We start from the raw sequence: 22,643 nt of genomic DNA, 5'->3' as shown, positions 1-22,643 counted from the left end.
CATCCGTGTATTTCTGTGTCTGCTAGTCCGCCCCTCCCTCTCCATCACTCCAGGTACCTTTGGTATTTGGTGCTGAGGACCGAGGCCGAGACCTTGGGCCCGTTCTACCACAGAGCTCCACCCTCTCCACGTTGAATGTGGCGGGACCTGGGGCGCTCAGGGTCAGTGGCAGGCGCGCAGGACTTTCCATCTAATAAGGACCCAGGAGGATAGTGACAGCCCCCTGGAGAGAGATGTGTGTCTCTTCTGCTGTCTGACCTTAATGAGCTACTTAGTAAGGCCCTCTGCAACTTACTGAAACACAGTTCAAAATAAGGAATAAAAAATAGGGCTAGGGGTATATAGCTCAGAGGTAGAATGCCCCTGGGTCCAATCTCTTCAATCCCTAGTACCAAAAAAAAAAAAAAAAAAGGTACCAAGTAGCTGAGGCTGGCTGCAAACCTGCGACCCTCCTGTCTCAGCCTCCCAAGTACTAGGATTCCAAGCGTGAGCCACCACACCTGGCTCCAAGAGTTTCTACCAAGGGTTCACTGTTGCTGTGTCAGGTAACCTAAACCTACCTGTCCGGACAATAAAAGCCAGGGTACCAAACAACTGCCAGAGGAGGGGAGAGACCGCCGGCTACCCGAGGAGACAATTAAAGGCCGGGCTGTGTGAGAAGTCACCGTGCCCTTTGATCAGAGCGGCTGAGGTGCGCCCCGGCCCTTGGGGTCGTGGGAGAAGAGGGGCTGGGCAGGGGGGAAATTTCAGTCCACCTTGAAGTGTCAAGTGTTTGTTTTCCCCCAGACAGTTCCTCTCACTTCCTTTCCAGGGAAAATCTACCCTCCATGTTTCTTCAGGAAAATAGCCTGGCTTTCTTCAGCTGCCCTTCCCAAAACTTTAAGAAGCTCAACGCAAAAGTTAATGCTTCCTAAGAAGGCCTCCCGCGGTAAACATCAGGACACGTGAGAAGGCTGGGGCGAGCTGGAGGCTTAGGGGGGCTTTGTGGTGGTTTTATTTAATTTATTTATTTTTTGCAGTACTGGGGATGGAACCCAGGGGCATTCTACCTCCAAGCTCCACCCCCAGCCCTATTTTTTATTCTTTATTTTGAAAAAGGGTCTCACTGAGTTGCAAAGGGCCTCTCTAAGTAGTTGTGTGAACCTTGATCCTCCAGTCTCAGCCTCCCAAATGCTGGGATTACAAGCGTGAGCCACCATGCCTGGCTTTTTCTTTCGTACTGGGGATGGAACCCAGGGGCATTCTACCTCCGAGCTATACCTCCAGCCCTATTTTTTATTCTTTATTTTGAAACAGGGTCTCACTGAGTTGCAGAGGGCCTCACTAAGTAGCTGAGGCTGGCACCAAACTGCAATCCTCCTGTCTCAGCCTCCCAAATGCTGGGATTACAAGCATGCGCCACCGTGCCTGGCTTGTTGTGTTTTTTTTTTTTTTTTTTTTTTTTTTTTTTTGGTGGTACTGGGGTTCCTGGAAGCCCTTCTACCTCCGGGCTACATTCCCAGACCCATCTTCCCATTTTCCCATTTTTATTTGGAAACAGGGTCTCCTAAGCCAGCACACGCGGCTGGCTTCGAACCTGCGCGATCCTCCTGTCTCTGCCTCCCAAGCGCGGGGATTACAAGCGTGCGCCACCACGCCCGGCCTGTGGTTGTTTTTTAATGTAGAATGTTTCTTTTCTTTTTTCTCTCTCTTTTGCAGTGCTGATGATTGCACTCAGGGCTGTGTGTAGAGCAGGCCTCTGATCTACCGCAACGCTACATCCCCAGCCTCAAGGCAGTGAGATTTCCATCTTTTGGTACCAGAATTGAAATACAATATCTTGACACTACTGAAAGCTAGAATGGAAATCATATTCACTAGCCGGGCGGGGTGGCACAAGTTTGTAATCCCGGCATTTGGGAGGCTGAGACAGGAGGATCACAGGCTTGCAGCCAACCTCAGCTACTTAGGGAGGCCCTCTGCAACTCAGTGAGACCTGGTTTCAAAATAAAGAATAAAAAAAAAAATAGGGCAGGGGGTGTAGCTCAGAGGTCAAATGCCCCTGGGTTCCATCCCCAGATCCGCAAAAAAAAAAAAAAAAAAAAAAAAAAGAAATCAGACTGGAGGAGTAGGTAGGAGGAAAAATGCCCTTGGGTTCCATCCCCAATACTGTAACAACAACAACAAAAAAACCATATTGACTAAGGCCCCAGCGTTCCTTTCAGCCCTGGATCCCCACTTCCTTTCTTCCTCACTCAGGACCTCAGGGATGGAGAAAGGTCCTGAGTGGTCCCGCAGTTTGGGCGGAGGCCCAGGGGAAGCTGGAAATGGTTCCAGCTACTTGGCCCGAAAGCTGTATCCTTTTGTTTTCCTCGGTGACTCTAGGCACTGCAATAAAACTTGAAATTCTCTCTCTGGGCTTCCCAAAGCTGTCCCAACTGCAGGCCCCGAGGCTCCATTGACTTCAAAGCACTTAGCAAGAAGGGAGAGAAGCCGACCAGCCCGGAATTCTTCCCTCAACGCCCCTGTTGATTTAAGTCAAAAGTATTTCAGTCCCAACAGTTTTTGAGGGGAAAGGGATACTGGGGTGGAACCCAGGGGCATTCTAACCCCCAGCCCTTTAAAATGTTTTCTCCCTAAATCGCCAGGGGGGCTTGCTGAATTGCGAGGCTAGCATTGAACCTGCATTCCTCCCCTCTCAAGCCTCCCAAGTCCTGGGATTACAGGTGGGTGTCCAGCTGTCCTCGTTTTCCAGATCAGAACCTGATCCTCCTGCCTGAGAATCCCAAACCTGGGTTCCATCCCCAGAACAGGCGTGCGCCACCATGCACGGTGGCGGTGTTTTTAAAGGACCTTGTGGCCGGGCATGGTGGGTCACACTTGTCATCCCCGCGCTTGGGAGGCTGAGACAGGAGGATCGCGCAGGTTCGAAGCCAGCCTCAGCTGGCTTAAGAGACCTTGTTTCCAAATAAAATATAAAAATAGGTCTGGGAGTGCACCCCGGAGGTAGAACATCCCTGGGTTCCATCCCCAGTATCACTAAAAAAAATTTAAAAATAAATAAATAAAGGGCCTTGTGCCAGGCACTGTGCAAATCCCAGAAGACAGGTTCAACAGAAGCGGGTTGAGGACGTCCAGATCCATGTTCCCCATATCACAGTGCTTCTCCGCACACGCGAACTGCAATCCTGCCTCAGCATCCCGAATGCTGGGATTAAAAGCGTGCACCACCACGTCCGGCTGAGTCCGCTTGTTTTATTTTATTTTTATTTTTTTGCGGGTCTGGGGGTGGAACCCATAGGCATTTGACCCCCGAGCTACACCCTCTACCCAATTTTTTATTCTTTATTTTGAAACAGGGTCTCACTGAGTTGCAGAGGGCCTCGCTAAGTAGCTGAGGCTGTCCGCGAACCACGATCTTCCGGTCTCAGCCTCCTGAATGCTGGGATTATAAGCGTGCGCCACCACGCCCGGCTCTCCTCTCCTCTTATTTTAAGAGCAATTTTTTGGACTAGGTCAAGTAGCACATGCCTGAAATATTAGTGACTTAGTAGGCTAACGTAGGAAAATTGCAAGTTTAAGGCCAGCCTCAGCAATTTATTTATTTACTTATTTAATTTTTTGCAGTACTGGGGATGGAACCCAGGGGCATTCTACCTCCAAGCTACACCTCCCAGCCCTATTTATTTATTCTTTATTTTGAAACAGGGTCTCACTAGTTGCAAAGGGCCTCACTAAGTAGCTGAAGTTGTCCTCGAACTGCGATCCTTCTGTCTCAGCTTCCAAAATGCTGAGATTACAAGCGTGCCCCACCACGCAGGCAGCCTCAGCAATTTAGATCTTTTCTCAAAATAAGAGAGCAAGGCCGGGCGTGGTGCTCACGCTTGTCATCCCAGCATTTGGGAGGCTGAGGCAGGTCACAGTTCGCAGACAGCCTCAGCTACTTAGTGAGGCCTCTGCAACTCAGTAAGACCCTGTTTCAAAATAGAGAATAAAAAATAGGGCTGGGGGTATAGCTCAGAGGTAGAATGCCCCTGGGTTCCATCCCCAGTACTGCACAATAAATAAGAATAAAATAACAAAGCAAAAGGTCTGAGATGTAGCTCAGTGGTAGCGTCCCTGGGTTCAACTCCCAGAGTACTATTAAAGAAGGAAGGGAGGAAGGAAGGAAGGAAGGGAGGGAAGAAGGGAGGGAGGGAGGAAGGGAGGAAGGAAGGAAAGAAGGGAGGGAGGGAGGGAGGAAGGGAGGGAGGGAGGAAGGGAGGGAGGGAGGAAGGAAGGAAAGAAGGGAGGGAGGGAGGGAGGAAGGAAGGGAGGGAGGAAGGGAGGAAGGAAAGAAGGGAGGGAGGGAGGGAGGGAGGAAGGAAGGGAGGAAGGAAAGAAGGGAGGGAGGGAGGGAGGGAGGGAGGGAGGAAGGAAGGGAGGGAGGAAGGGAGGGAGGGAGGAAGGAAGGAAAGAAGGGAGGGAGGGAGGGAGGAAGGAAGGGAGGGAGGAAGGGAGGAAGGAAAGAAGGGAGGGAGGGAGGGAGGAAGGAAGGGAGGAAGGAAAGAAGGGAGGGAGGGAGGGAGGGAGGAAGGAAGGGAGGAAGGAAAGAAGGGAGGGAGGGAGGGAGGGAGGGAGGAAGGAAGGAAGGGAGGGAGGAAGGGAGGGAGGGAGGAAGGAAGGAAGGGAGGAAGGAAGGAAAGAAGGGGGGAGGAAGGGAGGAAGGGAGGAAGGGAGGAAGGAAGGAAGGAAGGAAAGAAGGGAGGGAGGAAGGAAGGGAGGGAGGAAGGGAGGAAGGAAAGAAGGGAGGAAGGAAGGACGGGAGGAAGGAAGGGAGGGAGGAAGGAAGGAATAATTCTTAGCAATTCTCTGACACTATTTTTTTTTATACTAAGGATTGATTTGTTTTTTGCTTTGTTTTGTTTTGTTTTTTTGGTGGTACTGGGGGTGGAACCCAGGGGCTTTCTACCTCCCAGCTACACCCCCAGCCCTGTTTTTTATTCTTTATTTTGAAACCGGGTCTCACTGAGTTGCAGAGGACCTCACTAAGTAGCTGAGGCTGGCCGCGAACCGCGATCCGCGGTTCAGCCTCCCGAATGCTGGGATCACAAGCGTGCGCCGCCACGCCGGGCTCCGCAGCCTTTTAAAAATTTTTTTATTTTCAAACACAGTATTGCTAAATTGCTAAGGTTGGCTTCCAACTTGCAATCCTGTCTCCGCCTCTCAAGTCCTGGGACTACAGGTGCGGGCCCCTGCGCAAGGCTCAGCGATACCTTGAAGCAGTTGCGCCCTAGAGTCCTTTCCGGAGCCGCAGGGACCGAGGAGCAGCGCCCAGGGCGGGGCTGGCGGAGACCCTGCAAGGCCTCCTCCTCCATCACCGAGGGGCGAGGGCCGGGGTGTTTGTGGACAAACAAACCCTTGTCTTCTCAGGTGATCCATCTTCTCGTAGCTCCGTCTGCACAGGGGTCGCTGCCCACCTTGGCGAAATGGTCTAGAAACCTCAGCAGGATTTAAAAAATAAATCAAATGTTGGCTGCAATTGCTGCACGATGCAAACTATCATCTCTGTCCTGCTCCTACGAGACCTGGGGTGAAACCGGGTCTCGCTGTTGAACATAAAAACCTGGACTATAAACTGAGCAGTCTCCCACTTCCCCTGGTCTCATCGGCCACCAGCCCGCCAAGTCTCCTCTTGCTGACATCTTTCTTTCTTTCTTTCTTTCTTTCTTTCTTTCTTTCTTTCTTTCTTTCTTCTTTCTTTCCTTCTTTCTTTCTTTTTATTTTTTGCAGGTCTGGGGATGGAACCCAGGGGCATTCAATCTCCGAGCTACACCCCCTGCCCTATTTTTTATTCTTTATTTTGAAACCGGGTCTCACTGAGTTGCAGAGGGCCTCACTAAGTAGCTGAGGCTGTCCGCGAACCGCGATCCTCCAGGTCTCAGCCTCCCGAATGCTGGGATTACAAGCGTGCGCCACCACGCCCGGCTTATTCTTTATTTTAAAACAGAGTCTCGCTGAGTTGCAGAGGGCCTCACTAAGTAGCTGAGGCTGTTCTTGAACCACGATTCTCCTGTCTCAGCCTCCCGAATGCTGGGATGACAAGCGCGCCCACCACGCCCGGCATGAAATTAATGACCTAATTGGAAAAAGTAAAAGTCTATCAGCATCAGAAGTATTGTGTCCGGGCGTGGTGGCGCACACTCGTAATCCCGCAGCACTCGGAAGGCTGAGACAGGAGGATCGCAGGTTGGAAGACAGCCTCAGCTACTTAGCGAGGCTCCCAGGGGCATTCTACCTCCAAGCTACACTCCCAGCCCTATTTTTGTGTGTGTGTGTGTGTGTGGGTCTGGGGAACCCAGGGGCACTGGACCTCCGAGCTACACCCCCTGCCCTAGTTTTTATTCTTTATTTTTTTTAATTTTTTTAACTTTTAAATTAAAAATTTTTTTTGGTGGTACTGGGGGGGGGGTAGAACCTAGGGGCTTTTCTACATCTGGGCTATACTTCCAGACCTATTTTATAATTTATTTGTAAACAGGGTTTCACTAAGTTGCTGAGAGCCTCACTAAGTGGCTGAGGCTGGCTTCGAACCTGTGCGATCCTCCTGTCTCCGCCTCCTAAACCCAGGGAATACAAGTGTGCCCCACCACGCCCAGCATTACTTGGTGAAAATGTTTCAAAATAAAGAATAAGCTGGGCCTGGGCGTGGTGATGCACGCTTGTAATTCCAGTTTTTGGGAGGCTGAGACTGGAGGATAGCGGGTCGTGGACAGCCTTAGCTACTTAGTGAGATCTTTTGCAACTCAGTGAGACCCTGTTCCAAAATAAAGAATAAAAAATAGGGCAGGGGGTGTAGCTCAGAGGTTTCATGTCCCTGGGTTCCATCCCAAAACCCGCAAAAAAAAAAAAAAAAAAAAGTAAAATTTAAAATAGGGCTGGAGTATAGCTCAGAGGTAGAACATACCTGTGTTCAATCCAAGAAGGAGAAGAAATCAGAAAAGAAAGTGGGAGTGGTTATGGGTACGGCAGCCCACACTTGTAATCCTAGTACTTGGGAGGCTGAAACAGGAGAATTGCAGATTCAAGGCCAGGCTCCAAGCTACTTGTGAGGCCCTTTGCAACTCAGTGAGACCCTGTTTCCAAATAAAGAATAAAAAAATAGGGCTGGGAGTACAGCTCAGAAATAGAATGCCCCTGGGTTTCATCCCCAGTACTGCCAAAAAAAAAAGGTTTGGGGTGTCACTTGGAGGTAGAATTCCCCTGGGTTCAATCCCCAGCACCAACCAAAAAAAATCCCAGCACCCTGGCACATCATCACTATCTCAGGCTTCACAGCTTTTTCTGACTGTGACCTTCCTGCCTTCCTCTTTTAAAGACCCTGGTGAGCTGGGTGTGGTGGCGCACCCTTGTAATCCCCGTGCTTGGGAGGCGGAGACAGTAGGATCGCGCAGGCACAGGTTCGAAGCCAGCCACTCTGGCTCAAGAGACCTTGTTTCCAAATTAAAAAGTATAAAAATAGGTCTGGGAGTGTAGCCCGGAGGTAGAAGGATTTCCAGGAACTCCAGTACCACCAAAAAAAAAAAAAAAAAAAAAAAGACCCTGGTGATAGCCGGGCGTGGTAGCGCAATCCCCAAGCTTGGGAGGCTGAGACAGGAGGATCGCACAGGTTCGAGCCAAGCCTCAGCTACTTAGTGAGGCTCTCACCAATTTAGTGAGACCCTGTTTCCAAATAAAATATAAAAAATAGGTCTGGGAGTATAGCTTGGAGGTAGAAAGCCCCTGGGTTCCACCCCCAGTACCACTAAAAAAAATTTAAAAATAAAGACCCTGATGATTACATGGCCTCGGGCTAATCCAGGATAACCTCCCACTGCAAAATCCTTAATTTAATTCCTCAGCAAAACCCCCTTTCCCGAGGTAGCTAATATACCTACCATTTTGGAATTAGGGTGAAGGCACCTTTAGGAGGACCTTGAATCAGTAAACTACACCCTTGGCCACCAGTATTTATTTATTTATTTATTTATTTATTTATTTATTTATTTATTTATTTATTTTGCAGTACTGGGGATGGAACCCAGGGGCATTGTATCTCCAAGCTACATCCCCAGACCTATTTCTTATTCTTTATTTTGAAACAGGGTCTCACTGAGTTGCAAAGGACCTCACAAAGTAGTAGCTGAGGCTGTCTTCAAACCACAATCCTTCTGTCTCAGCCTCCCAAATGCTGGGATCACAAGCGTGTGCCACCACGCCCGGCTGCCACCAGTATTTAAAAGCCTGGGAAAGTCTCATGTGGTGGTGCACGCTTGAAATCGCAGAATTAGGGAATCTGAGACAGGAGGATGGCGGCTCAAGGACAGCCTCAGCTACTTAGGCCCTCTGCAATTCGGCGAGACCCTGTTTCAAAATAAATAATAAATAATAGGGCAGAGGACGTAGCTCAGAGGTAGGATGTCCCTGGATTCCAGCTCCAGGCGCGCGCGCACACACACACACACACACACACACACACACACACACACACACGTGTTGAGATATTACGGAGCTTGGCAAGCCTCTGTGTGGGGATCCCGCTTCCCTTGTATGTGGGGAATTCCTGTGTGCTTGGGGAGCTCGGCAGTGCGATCCTGGGCTCCATGGCTGGAAGCGAGGGTGTGCGGCGGTCCCAGTCCGTGTTACTAGACACCCACATCGTCTGCGGCAGGAAGGGGCTCTCGGGTTACCATGTAAATTGACTTAGGCTGCAGAAAGGATGACAGGCAGACCTCTGCTAAGTGTGGAGATGCCATTACTCCTAAATCAAAGGCCACGGCGAACTCTGGCAGGCACCTGTCAACGGGTAAGAGAAAGAGCTCATGAAGGGGTGGGAGGAGGGCTGGCCTCTCCCGGCTTTATTTTTATTTCAGGTGAAGGGTCAGATAGGGAAGCCACTCCCGATGGTCTTTATTTATGGTTCTTAGAGGCCCGGTTAGTGGAGCGTCATGGGGAAGAGGGATGGCTATCGGGGACCCAGCTCCTGGCCGGGCTGATGACTGATGGAGGGGCCTCCAGCTTGGCGAAAGCCCAACTTTTTTTTTATCTTTTTGGTACTAGGGATAGAACGATAGAACCCAGGGGCATTTGACCTCTGAGCTACACCCCCTGCCTTATTTTTTATTCTTTATTTTGAAACAGAGTCTCACTAAGTTGCTGAAGACCTCACTAAGTAGCTGAGGCTGTCGGCGAACCGTGATCCTCCTGTCTCAGCCTCCCAAGCACTGGATAACAAGTGTGTGCTACCCTGCCCCGTTTATGCAAAGATTTCCAACAGAAGGGAGGCGAGGTGATGTAAACCAGCCAATGGCAGCGAGCGCAGCTGGGCGAGGACTCTGGCTTTAGGTGAACTGCTGGCTATCGAGCAGACGGAGGCAAGTGGTTCTTGATGTGCTGCTTGGACCACACAAACCAAAGTGGGGCTTGACAGGGCTGCTTTGGGTCTTTTAGGAAGGCCCTGTTTCAAAATAAAAAATAAAAAGGAGCCGGGCGTGGTGGCGCACGCTTGCAATCCCAGCATTCGGGAGGCTGAGACTGGAGGATGCGGTCTGAGGACAGCCTCAGCTACTTAGTGAGAACCTCCACAACTCAGTGAAACCTTGTTTTAAAGTAAAGAATAAAAAATAGGGCTGGGGGTGCAGCTCAGAGGTCAAATGCCCCTGGGTTTCATCCCCAAACCCGCAAAAATAAATAAAAATAAATAAATAAATAAATAAATATAAGCCAGGTGTGGTGGCGCGCACTTGTCATCCCAGCATTCGAGAGGCTGAGACAGGAGGATCGTGGTTCACGGACAGCCTCAGCTACTTAGTGAGGCCCTCTGCAACTTAGTGAGACCCTGTTTCAAAAATAAAGAATAAAAAAATAGGGTAGGGGGTGTAACTCAAAGGTCAAATGCCCCTGGGTTTCATCCCCAAACCCACAAAAATAAATAAATATACATACATACATACATACATACATACATACATACATACATAAAAATAAAAAGGGCTGGGGGTGTAGGGGTGTGGCCAGTGTATGTCTTCACTGATGTGGCCACTGGCTACTTCCCTCTCCAGCTCCACATCTGTCCCTTCAAGATAGGAGAAGAATTAAGTCTTTGGAGAAGAAAATGTTTATCTTCACAGAAATCACATGCATGATTATGTGAGGATTTGCACATTAGCATATCTTTACCTGAAAAGCAAGCTTATAGAAGTTTTCCCCAGGCCTGATAAAGCGACCTTGGGACCAGAGGCCTGGGCAAGGGTAACCTGGGCTCTCCGTCCTTGGTCCCCCTGGGTCATGTGGAATGAGTCCTTTGCCTGAAGCCAGGGCTGAAGTTTCTACTTTCTCTCTCCCCAAACTCCTGCCCCAATTGGGGTTGAACCCAGAAAATTCTACCTATGAGCTAAATGCCCTACCCTATTTTTTATTTTTATTTTTTAATTTGGAAGCAAGGTCTCTTTGCCTCAAACCTGCAGTCCTCTGGTCTCAGCCTCCCAGGTACTGGGATCACGAGGATGCGCGCACCAAGACACCCAGTTTGGGATACCATCTTCAATGAAATGCGAAAAAGATCCTAAAGATTATTTCAGATGACTTCTTTTTGTGTGTGTGTGGGTTTGGGGATGGAACCCAGGGGCATTTGTCCTCCGAGCTACACCCCCTGCCCTATTTTTTATTCTTTATTTTGAAACAGGGTCTCACTAAGTTGCAGAGGGCCTCACTGAGTAGCTGAGGCTGTCCGCGAACCGCGATCCTCCTGTCTCAGCCTCCCGAATGCTGGGATTACAAATGTGCACCACCACGCCCGGCTTCCAGATGACTTCTTGAGAAACAAATACTTATTTGATAAAAATTAGTAGCTAGGTGTTACTTAGTGAGGCCCTTTGCAACTCAGTGAGACCCTGTTTCAAAATAAAGGATAAAAAATAGGGCTGGGGGTGTAGCTCAGAGGTCAAACGCCCCTGGGTTCTGTCCTCAGTATTGGGGGAAAAAAAAAAAAAAAACCTATAAGAAAAATGAGTTATTTTCTTTGGGTTGTATGATTTCCCAAAATGTTTTAGTTTCCAGTAAGGAAACATATAAAAGCCGGGTGTGGTGACACATGCTTGTAATCCCAGCATTCAGGAGGCTGAGACGTGAGGTTCCCATACAGCCTCAGCTACTTAGCGAGGCTCTTTGCAACTCAGTGAGACCTTGTTTCAAAATAAAATAAAAATAAGGTTGGGAGCTCAGACATAGAATGCCCCTGGGTTCCATCTCCAGTACTGAAAAAAAAAAAAAAAAAAGACTACTGGGATTACAAGCCTGGCTTCATTTAAAAACTTTTTAAAATAGTGATTAAGGCTGGGCGTGATGGCACAGGCTTATAATTGGGAGGCTGAAACAGGAGGACTGCTCAGGTTCAGAGTCAGCCTCAGCTACTTAGTGAGGCTCTCAGCAACTTAGTGAGACCCTGTTTCCAAATAAAGTATAAAATAGGTCTGGGAATATAGACCAGAGATAGAAAAGCCCCTGGGTTCCACCCACAGTACCACACACCAAAAAAACCCAAACAACAACAACAACAACAACAACAACAACAACAACAACAAAAAACTATATAATTAAAGTGTGTTTCAAAATAAAGAAATGTAACTTCCAATTCCCTATAGGGGGTGTCTTTCAGAGTGTGTTGTCATAGAGGAGAAGGGCCGCTAGGTGTCTCTGTCCTTTTAAATAAAACAGACGCGCAGGAGGTAAAAGTCGAGTTAGGGTACAAAACAGCCCTGCTAGGTAGGACCTTTCCTCAAAGCCATAAGCCGTTCTCTCCAATCTGCCTCTCGTTCAGAATAATTTGGAGCTGCTGGGTTAAGAATTAGACTCTGAAGAAAACCCGCCAAACTTCCAAGTGTATATGGGTAAGCAATTTGCTAGGTAAGATAAAGGAAGGCATTATATTCTTAAAAACATCAATTACTCGAGGGAAAATGGCTTCAAAGTTTTTATAATTTACTACCACCTAGGCTCCCAACTTTTTTTTTTCCAGACTTTTTCTAGATTAGACCTTTATATTTAAGAACAAATATGAAACGTGGGCATTATAACATTAAAATTTACTTTCCAATTGCCTGCGCCATGATTGTCCCTATTAAATTAACAGGAGAAATGTCAAAACCAAACCCAACAATTTTGTTTCAGGCCATTGAAGAAGAAAGAACAAGAAAGAATTAAAAAGAGAGAGAAAAAAAGACCCACATGCCATGTTTACCTAAATTAAGAAAACATTTAGGTCCCTAAGCCAAAATTCTATTTTATTAAGACAAACATAATCCTTTCTAGAGTATTTTCTAGAAGATTGGGGGGGGGGGATGTGTTCTAGAGGAGACCGTAATTCTTTCCTGGTTCCAGAAAACATGAATAGTTCCATTTGAAGTGAGATTACAGAGCAGGCATCCAATCTGCTACGTTATCTCTGTATTTCATATTGAGAGGTGAGCACATAACTAGCATCAAGAAAGTTAATATCAGCTGGGCTTGGGAGGCTGAGACAGGTGGATCGCACGGGTTCGAAGCCAGCCTCAGCTACTTAGTGAGGCTCTCAGCAACTAAGTGAGACCCTGTTTCCAAATAAAGTATAAAAATAGATAATGGGAGTATATAGCCCAGAGGTAGAAAAGCCTCCTGGGTTCCATTCCCAGTACCACAAAACCAAAAATAAACACAAGAAAAAGAAAGTAAGTTAATAATACCCCGGTGTGTGGGGGGGAGGGGCTCTGAATTATTAAATATTTGGAACCATCAGTCGGCAATTGGATAGTCAAAAATGTTCCCTTCCTCTTTCCACTCTTAAAGGAGACACCGCTCAGACCCGTCGCGCGTGGGGTTACGCTGCGCGGTGGAGGAGACGACCTCCTGGTTCTTGTCTCGAGCCGATGAACGGCGGCCGTGCGGCCCTTTGGGGTCGCGCAGTACTTTCGTTAGTTTGTTTCTGGGCACGGTACCGCACGTGAAAATTCAGAAGAACGGAGCGCACGTCATATGGCACAGTTGGATGAGACTGTTTTCTCTAAATGAGACTTCTTTCAGAATTGAAGTCGTTACAAATTTAAAAGCTCGGCTTCAAAGTGCCAGTTCCGAAGCCACTTACTTAAACGCCTTTGAAAATGTGCACTTTTGAAAGAAAACGAAATCACGCCCAAAGTCCGCACAAAACGAACACGTGCTTCCCCGCTCGGAACAGCTGGGCGCCCAGCGCCGGGGAGGCCACCGCGGCCGGCTCCCCCGCCCGCCCGCCCGGAGCGGCCGCCCACCGCCTGGTGCTTGGCCGTCCGCGACCGGGTCCCGGGAGGCCCGACCGCGAATAGAGAGGCTTAGAGCTCGGGGTAAAAAAAAATCCAAGCTGAGCCGGTGGCCTCGCCGGCCGCCCCGAATTCACTAACTCGGGGCCTCTTTTCTCGCTAATTAGAAAAGGCGCGACGTGGGGCTTCTCTTCCCGTCTTAAGGGTCCTCCTGGCTCCGGCGGGAGGCCGGGGCGCGCGCGCCGCGGTGGGTGGCGCTTTTCACCTTAAACCTGGCGGCGCCGGCGGCCGGGGGCGTGGCCGGGGCGTGGCCTGGCGGTGGGCGTGGCCTCCCGGTATAAAAGGCCGCCCGGGCTCCGCCCGCACCTGCCCGAGCCGCCGCCGCGCGCCGAGCGCACCCGCCGCCCCGTCCCCAAAGGGATGCTCTCGCCCGGGCGGCGAGGCCAGCCCCGCTCGCCCCTGGCCGCGGCCGCGCCGCAGCCGCCCACGGCGGGCGACATGGCCCTGTACTGCGGCGACAACGCGGGCGCCTACGCGCAGCCCGGCCTGCCGCCCCCCGCCGCCCCCGGGGCGCCCCCCGCCGCCCGCGCGCCCTACGCGCTGGCCGACTACGCCGCGCCGCCGCCCGCCAACCCCTACCTGTGGCTGAACGCGCCCGGCGCGGGCGGCCCCGCGTACCTGGGCGCCCCGCCGCCGCCGCCCGCCGCGCCCGCGCCCTTCCTGCCGCCGCCCGCGCCCGCCGCGCCCGCGCCCGCGCCCGGGGAGCTGGGCTGGCTGTCCATGGCCAGCCGCGAGGACCTCATGAAGATGGTGCGGCCGCCCTACTCGTACTCGGCGCTCATCGCCATGGCCATCCAGAGCGCGCCCGAGCGCAAGCTCACGCTCAGCCACATCTACCAGTTCGTGGCCGACAGCTTCCCCTTCTACCAGCGCAGCAAGGCCGGCTGGCAGAACTCCATCCGCCACAACCTGTCGCTCAACGACTGCTTCAAGAAGGTGCCGCGCGACGAGGACGACCCCGGTGAGCGGGGGGGGGGGGGTCCCCGAGCCCAGCGCGCCCCTCGCGGCCCCGCACGCACAGGCCGCGCAGAGTCTGGATCCTCCATCCGGAGGGCATCCCGGACCGCGTTCACCTGGGCATCCCAAGGGTCGGCACGCACAGGCCGCGCAGAGTCTGGATCCTCCATCCGGAGGGCATCCCGGACCGCGTTCACCTGGGCATCCCAAGGGTCGGCACGCACAGGCCGCGCAGAGTCTGGATCCTCCATCCGGAGGGCATCCCGGACCGCGTTCACCTGGGCATCCCAAGGGTCGGCACGCACAGGCCGGGCAGAGTCTGGATCCTCCATCCGGAGGGCATCCCCGACCGTGTTCACCTGGGCATCCCAAGGGTCGGCACGCACAGGCCGCGCAGAGTCTGGATCCTCCATCCGGAGGGCATCCCCGACCGTGTTCACCTGGGCATCCCAAGGGTCGCTTAGCGACCGCGACGTGGGTACGGAGTGAGAACGCGGGGAAGCCGGGCGCGGGGGCGCACGCCGGCCCCGGCCACTTAGGGAGGCCTTCCGCAACTCAGTGAGACCGTATTTCAAAATAGAGAGGCGGCTGGGTAACTCAGAGATAGAATACCCCTGGCTTCCATCGCCAGCACCAAAACAAAACAAAACATCCCGCCCCCGAACTCTCAGAAGGTGTCGAGAGGGTGAGCCCGGGATGCCTTGCCCCCCAGGGAAGCGGCCGGCGGGCTGCGCATCGCGGCTTCCTCGCCGGCGGGCTCCCAAGGCCCTCCCTGCATCCTTAGTAACGGGTCCTGTGCACCCTGGAGAGGCGGGGCTGGACCGCGGAGGCCCCGGGGCCGGAGGACGTAGCGGGTCCTTAACCGGGTGGTTTAGAAACGGTGGTTTAGAAACGAGGTCCGGGCCGGTTCCTTCTCGCTAAGCCTGGTGGCCCGTGGAGAGAGGAGGGGGCGTCCCGGTGTTGGCAAGGCTGTTGCCCGGCCGGTGGAGGGCGGCAGGAGAGAGAAGGCGCGTAGGAGCGGGACACTGGAGGTTTTCCAAAGCAGCCCGGCCTAGGGAAGGTGAGGGAATTGGGTGGAGGAAGGAGGAGAGAAAAGCCTTTCCGAGCACACCCCGCCCGGGCCCAGGGGTTGGTGGAAGTCCTGTAAATAGGCGGAGCCCGTCCCTGAGGCCGGCCTGCGTTTGTTTGTCCGAGTGGGGCTGAGGGTGATCCCAGGCCTCCCGCAGCTGCGAGCAGCCCCACCAGCCCCCTGGGTCATTCTAGAGCAGTGCCAGCCGTGGGTGTGATTCTAAATTTTTTTTCTAGTAACCACATTCAAAAGTTAAAAACACTAGTGACTTTTTTTTTTTTTTCAGAGACAGGGATTTATTATTTTCCTGTGTATGTGGTACTGGGGATGGTACTACCCTTTGAGCTACACCCAACCCTATTTTATTGCTTTATTTTGCAACAGGGTCTCACTAAATTGTGGAAGCTGCCCACAAACCGGTGATCCTCCTGTTTCAGTCTCCCTAGTACTGAGATTTGCAAGCGTGAACCACCATGCCTGGCTTAATATTGTGGGTTTTTTGTTTGTTTGTTTGTTTTTGTTTGTTTTTTTGAGCGGGCAGGGAAACTGGAGGTTTTTGTTTTTGAGCGGTGCTGGGGATTGAACCCAGGGGTGTTAACCTCAGAGTTATTCTATTCCCCCAGCCCTTTATTTTTGTTTTAAAACAGGGTCGCTAAGGTGCTGAGGTGAGCATGCAATCTGTGATCCTCCTAGTACTGGGATTAGAGGCGCGTGTCACTACAACCAACACGATATTTTTAACTTTTTTATGTGTAGCTAGGAATCGAACCTAGGGGTGTTCTACATCCAAGCTATACCCCCAGCCCTCTTTTAATTTGTTCTGTTTGGAAACAGGATCTTGCGAATCTCACTACTTACTGAGATTGTCCTTGAAACTATAATCCCATCTCAACCTTCCAAGTGCTGGGATTACAAGAGTGCACCACATGCCCAGCTTCCCCAAGCCCCTGCAGAATGAACCCAGGGGCATTCTACCTCTGAGCTGCACCCCCAGCCCTATTTTATTCTTTATTTTGAAACAGGGTCTCACTAAGTAGCTGGGGCTGACTGCAAACCTGCAATCCTCCTGTCTCAGCCTCCAGAGTACTGTGATTACAGGTGTGGGCCACCACGCCCAACTTCAATTTTTTTTTTTTTTAAACAGAATCTTACTAGGTTACTGAGAGCCATGCTAATTGCTAAAGCGACTCTTGAACCTGCAACCCTTCAGTCTCAGACGCCCAAATACTGAGATTACAGACATGCACCATTATGCTGGGATTGATATTATTTTTAAAGTAACCAAAATGTTGTTTCAGCACATAACAAATATAAAAGGTACTAATGAGATTCTTTTCTATTATTTTGTTGGTCAGAAGTCTTCAAAATCCTGCATTTTATGCCACATCTCAATTTTTTTTTGGGGGGGGAGCTGGTCTGGGAATGAAACCCAGGGGTATTTGACCTCCGAGCTATACCCCCTGCCCTACTTTTTATTCTTTATTTTGAAACCGGGTCTCACTGAGTTGCAGAGGGCCTGGCTAAGTAGCTGAGGCTGACCACAATCCTCCAGTCTCAGCCTCCCGAATGCTGGGATTACAAGCGTGCGACACCACTCCGGGCTCACATCTCAGTTTGGACTGGCCACATTTCACGTGCCCAGTGGCCACTGTGTGCTAGTGGTTACTCTGTTGGACAGGGCCTACAGTTCTAGAAGATTCATCTTCCTCATTCAACTTCTGGGCCACCCAAGATTATCATGTCAGTTTCATATGAACTCCTCTGAACTTCATGCTAAAAGTTCAAAGCTATGGATAGTGTCTTATCAAAGCTATGGGTACTGCAAAAACAATACAAAACAGCTATTTTGGGCTCAGTGGTAAATTACTTGTCAGCAATTGTGAGGCCCTGGGTTCCACCCTCAGCACCTAATAGAAACAATAATAATATAACTGTATCAAAATGGCTCAATATAGCAGGGTGTTGTGGCGCACGCTTATAATCCCCAAGCTTGGGAGGCGGAGACAGGAGGATCATGCAGGTTCAAAGCCAGTCTTGCTGGCTTAAGAGACCCTGTTTCAATATAAAAATAGGTCTGGGAGTGTAGCCCGGAGGTAGAAGGGCTTCCAGGAACCCCAGTACCACCAAAAGAAAAAAAAAGGCTCAATATAAAGCCGGGGGTGGTGGCGCACACCTGTAATCCCAGTACTTGGGAGGCCAAGACAGGAGGATCACTGTTTGCGGGCAGCCTAGCCTACTTACTGAGGCCCTCTGCAACTCAGTAAAACCCTGTTTCAAAATAAAGAATAAAAAAGAGGGCTGAGTAATAAAGAATAAAATGGGGCTGGAGGCATAGCTCAAAGATAGAATACCCTTGGGCTTCATCCCCAGTAACCCCCCAAAAAAGGCTCAATAGACGTATCTAGACAAGCATAGGTAAGATTATCTAAGTGATACTTATAACCAGACTTGATGTGGTGCACACTTGGAATCCCAGTACTCGGAAGGCTGAGGCAGGAGTATGGCAGGCTTGAGGACAGCTTCGGCAAGCAGTGAGACTCTCATCAACCTAGCAAGACCCCGTTTCAAAGTAAAAATAAAATAGGGCTGAGGGTGTAGCTCAGAGGCAGACTGCCCCTGGGTTCAGTCTCCAGTACTGCAAAAAGACAAGAATGCCAAGTCTGGAGCCAGCCTGCTTACATGCTGGTTCTTGATGCCAATGTTGTGTGATAACTTGGAGTAAAACAAGTTATTAACCAACCTGCGCCTTAGTTTCCGCATCTGAACACTGGGGCAGTAGCAGTGTGTGTCTCCATAGAAGGATAAGGAGTCACCGAGGTTCTCCACGGAAGGCTCTCACTGTAGGCTAAATACCAAAGCTTTGTTTGTTTGGTACAAACAATGAACTTGCGACCCTCGTGCCTCGGCCTCCCAAGTACTGGGGCTGCAGGCCTGTGCCACCACATCAGGCTTAATAGTTCTTTCACACATCAAATGTTCCTTTTTTTTTTTCTTTCTATTTTTTTGCCAGAAGTTAATTAGGCTGTTGGGTGAGAAGTTCCCAAGGTGACAGTTCTTTCCTCCCTTGGTTGGGGATAGCAAGGGAAATTTTCTAAGCAGAAAACAGGCACTCTACGCATTAATGTCCCTGTCTAGTGGACAAAAGCTTGAAAGTATTGAAGGGACAAGTCCTGCCCACGGTAGCAGTGGACATGGATTCCCAGAGTTGTGGGGTTTTTTGTTGTTGTTGTTGTTTGTTTTGTGGTACTGGAGATGGAACCCTTCTACCTCCGGGCTACACTCCCAGACCTATTTTATATTTTATTTGGAAACAGGGTCTCTCAAACCAGCGAGGCTGGCTTCGAACCTGCCCGATCCTCCTGTCTCTGGCTCCCAAGTGCGGGGATTACAAGCGTGCGCCACCGCCTGGCCCCTGCCCTATTTTTTTATTCTTTGTTTTGAAAAAGGGTCTCACTAAGTTGCAGAGGGCCTCACCAAGTAGCTGAGGCTGGCCACGAACCGCGATCCTCCAGTGTCAGTCTCCTGAATGCTGGGATTACAAGCGTGCATCACCACGCCTGGCCCCAGAGTTTTTTTTTTTTTTTTTTTACTCTAAATATATGTCATCTGCCAGGCCTGGTGGCGCACGCTTGTAATCCCCGCGCTTGGGAGGCGGAGACAGGAGGATCACGCAGGTTCGAAGCCCCTCGCTGGCTTAAGAGACCCTGTTTCCAAATAAAAAATATAAAATAGGTCTGGGGGTGTAGCCTGGAGGCAGAAGGGTTCCATCCCCAGTACCACCAAAAATAAATAAACAAATGAATAAATAGTCATCCAACGAGTTGGAGTTGTTAACACTTAATTGGTGCTCAGTAATAATTTATCTTTGTGTTGGGGGTTGCTGGGGATTGAACCCGGGGGATCTACCTCTAAAGATAAACCCCAGCCCTTTGTATATTTTGCTACAAGGTCTTGCTGAGTTGTGGGGAACCTTGTTAAGTTGCTTAAGTTGGCAGAGAACCTTCAATCCTCCTGTCTCAGCCTCCCAAGGACTGGGACCACAGGCGTGCACCACCGCACTGAGCAATTCTTTATTATGTGCCTTTTTGCAGGGGGATATTTTTTTCAAGGGTGGGTTGTTCAGTTTTAGAAGAATAATAATTATAATAAATACTGGGAAGCTGAGCATGGTGGCGCACAGTGGCAATCCCCAAATTCTGGAGGCTGAGACAGGAGGATCACAGGTTCACGGCCAGCCTCAGCTACTTAGTGAGGCCCTCTGCAACTCAGTGAGACCCGGTTTCAAAATAAAGAATAAGAAATAGGAGCCGGGCGTGGTGGCGCACGCATTCGGGAGGCTAAGACCGGAGGTCGTGGTTCAAGGCCAGCCTCAGCTACTTAGTGAGGCCCTCTGCAACTCAGTGAGACCCAGTTTCAAAATAAAGTAAGACTCTCTGCAATTTAGTGAGACCCTGTTTCAAAATAAGAAAATAAAGTAGGCCGGGTGGCAGTGCATGCTTGTTAATCCCAGTACTTAGAAGGCTGATGCAGGAGGATCCCAGGTTCAAAGCCAGCCTGGGCAAGTTAGTGAGGCTCTGAACACTAGTAAGATCAAGTTTCCAAATAAATACAATTGGGCTGGGGTGTGGCTTGGAGGTAGAATGCCCCTGGGTCCTAGTACTGATTGGAAGGCAGGAAGGCGGGCGGCCGCAGACTCTGGAGGGAGGAGGTAGATACTAGATTTCTTTGTGTGTGTCACACAACACACTGGTGAGCACACTGGTGATTGAGCCTAGGGGAGTCCTACCGCCACGCGTCACCCCAACCCTCATTTAGTTTTTATTTATTTGTGGTACTAGGGATGGAACCCAGGACATTCTACCTCTGAGCGACAACCCCAGCCCTATTTTTTATTCTTTATTTGGAAACAGGGTCTCACTGAATTGCAAAGGGCCTCACTAAGTAGCCGAGGCTGACTGCGAACTGTGATCCTCCTGTCTCAGCCTCCCGAATGCTGGGATTCCAAACATGTGCCACCACGCCCAGTTTATAATCTCGTTTACTAGCGATGATTATTAATCTCTTCCTATGCTTAATTGATAATTTTGTTGTGGTGGTGCTGGTATTGAGAAATGAACCCAGGGGCATTCTCCCTCAGAGCTACACTCCCAGCCCGATTTCATTTTTTATTTTGGAACAGGGTCTCATTACATTGCAGAAGACCCCACAAGATTGCTGAGGCTGGCCGTGAACCTGCGATCCCCCTGCCTTGACCTCCCAAGCAATGGGATGACAAGCGTGCACCACCACGCCAGCCTAATTTATAAACTGAGCTCTATCGTGGGCACACATATACAGGGGGACACCGCGGGGCGGCGGGCGCGGGCTGAGCTGCGGCGGACGGGCGCGGACAGCTCCGTCTCTGACTCGCTTTCTCTCGCAGGGAAAGGCAATTACTGGACTCTGGACCCCAACTGTGAGAAGATGTTCGACAACGGGAACTTCCGCAGGAAGAGGAAGCGCCGCTCCGAGGCCGCGGCCGCGGGGCCGTCCAAGGCGGATGAGGGGCTGTCCTCGACGGGGGCCGCCGGGAAGCCCGACGCGGACGGCCCCTCTGGCCTGCTGCGGCAGCCCCTGTCTCCCGGGTCCCCCGAGGGCACCAAGAGTACTGCGTCCTCCCCGGGGCCCGGGGTGCTCAGCTCCGCGCCCTGCCTGAGCGCCTTCTTCAGCAGCCTGGGCACCCTGAGTGGCAGCGGGGGCCCCCAGCGAGCCGCCCCCAGCAGCCGCCATCTAGGGGTGCAGGGGGCCCCCCTGCCCCCCAGCAGCACCTTCCCGACCACCCCCATCCCGGAGGCCTCGCCAGACACCTTGCAGCTGAGCGCCGGCCCGGGCAGCGGCGGCCAGCGCACCTCCTACTACGGCCCGTTCCCGGGCAGCGCCAGCGGCGGCCAGGGCGGCCCCTTCGGCGGCCCTTTCTACAACTTCAGCATGGTCAACGGCCTGGTCTACCCCCGCGAGGGCTCCGAGGTGTAGCCTGGCCGCGGCTCGGACTCCCAGACGCACCCGGGCTGCGGTCCAGGGCAGGTTCCGAGGGGCTCTGCGCTTGAGTCACCGGACGGGGGACATGCTCACACCCCAGCAAGCTTTACCTGGGGTCTCAGGACTCGGGCCTTGAGACAGGAATCGCCTGGCCCTGTTCCTGGGCAGCTTGTGAGCCTCGCACTCTGTCCTTTCTGTCACCGGCTCCCAGCTGGCAAGCTCAGACGTGTCCAGACAGCTGGAAACCAAAGCCAGGGACATTACTGGGCGAGAAGACAAAGCCCGTGGTGGGGCTGCTCTGAGCAGCTGCTGGTGGCAGCATCCTGAGCCCCCTTTTTTGGGGGGTTGAGCCCCAGGGCGCTCTACCAAGGAGCGACACCCCCCAGCCCTTCTCATCTTTTCATTTTGAAACAGGGTCTCGCTAAGTTACCGAGGCTGGCCTCGAACTTGAGACCCTCTCTCAGCCTCCCAAGTACCAGGATTACAGGAAGGTGCCCTCATGCCTGGCCTGGCCTGATTTTTCTGGAAAAGCCAAATAATCTTTTTTATTATTTTTTTTAATAGGAAACCTCCAATATCCTGTCGCCTCTGGTTAAAGTTTTTGTGAGAACACACTAGGAAACACCCCAAGTCCCAGAGCTGCATCCGGTTCACGGGTCACCTCCGCGTGGTGCCTGCTGGTACCCTTGGCAAGCTCTGTGCCACGGGGGTCGTTCCAACGGTTGGCAACTCGGCTCATGGTCGGAGGTGGCAGGACCCCCCCCCCCCCGGCTTCCACGGGAGGAAGGTGGGATTCTGAGATGTGGGGGGGCTTGCCAGGGTCACACGGCCAGGAAACGAGCCCGGCAGCCAGTGCCCGCCCCACCTTCCAGGTCTCAGACACCGGCAGCCTCTAGAGAGACCGCAGTGCTCAGAAGCTAGGAACGAGGCTCCCCCGAAGACTCAGGTTGGAGTAGTGGTCGCCGTAGAGGTCCCGAGCGCCAGAAGCGCAGGCCTTCAGATCCTAGGTGGCGATCTTAGCCTGGCATCCTGTCCCTTTTAGCTGGAGACCTGGGTATTTTACTTCCTACCCAAGTATTGTTAAAATTGTATTAAGCGTAGATTTTTTTTAAAGCTGGGTGTGGTGGCGCACACTTGTAATCCCAGTACCTAGGAGACAGGAGGATGGCATGTTTAAAGACAGCCTCAGCAAGTAGTGAAACTCATGGACCTAGTGAGACCCTGTTGCAAAGCAAAAAATGCAGGTGTGTGGGGGGGGGCTAGGAATTAAACCC

General features: G+C 51.5%; 1 protein-coding gene across 1 annotated transcript; it reads left to right on the top strand.

Annotated features, from left to right (window-relative positions):
* Nucleotides 1-13,685: 13,685 nt before the first annotated feature.
* FOXI3 (forkhead box I3) lies at nucleotides 13,686-21,363 on the top strand (the record flags this gene model as incomplete). The annotated part of the gene is made up of 2 exons (XM_080711739.1): nucleotides 13,686-14,286; nucleotides 20,774-21,363. The coding sequence occupies 2 exons, from the start codon at nucleotides 13,686-13,688 to the stop codon at nucleotides 21,361-21,363; spliced, it is 1,191 nt and encodes a 396-aa protein (XP_080567865.1).
* Between the last annotated feature and the right edge of the window lie 1,280 nt (nucleotides 21,364-22,643).

Source organism: Muscardinus avellanarius, assembly GCF_963383645.1.
Source record: "Muscardinus avellanarius genome assembly, chromosome: 15".
Lineage (NCBI taxonomy): Eukaryota > Metazoa > Chordata > Mammalia > Rodentia > Gliridae > Muscardinus > Muscardinus avellanarius.
The sequence above is the reverse complement of the archived record's forward strand: the minus strand, read 5'-3'. Positions and strand labels throughout refer to the sequence as shown.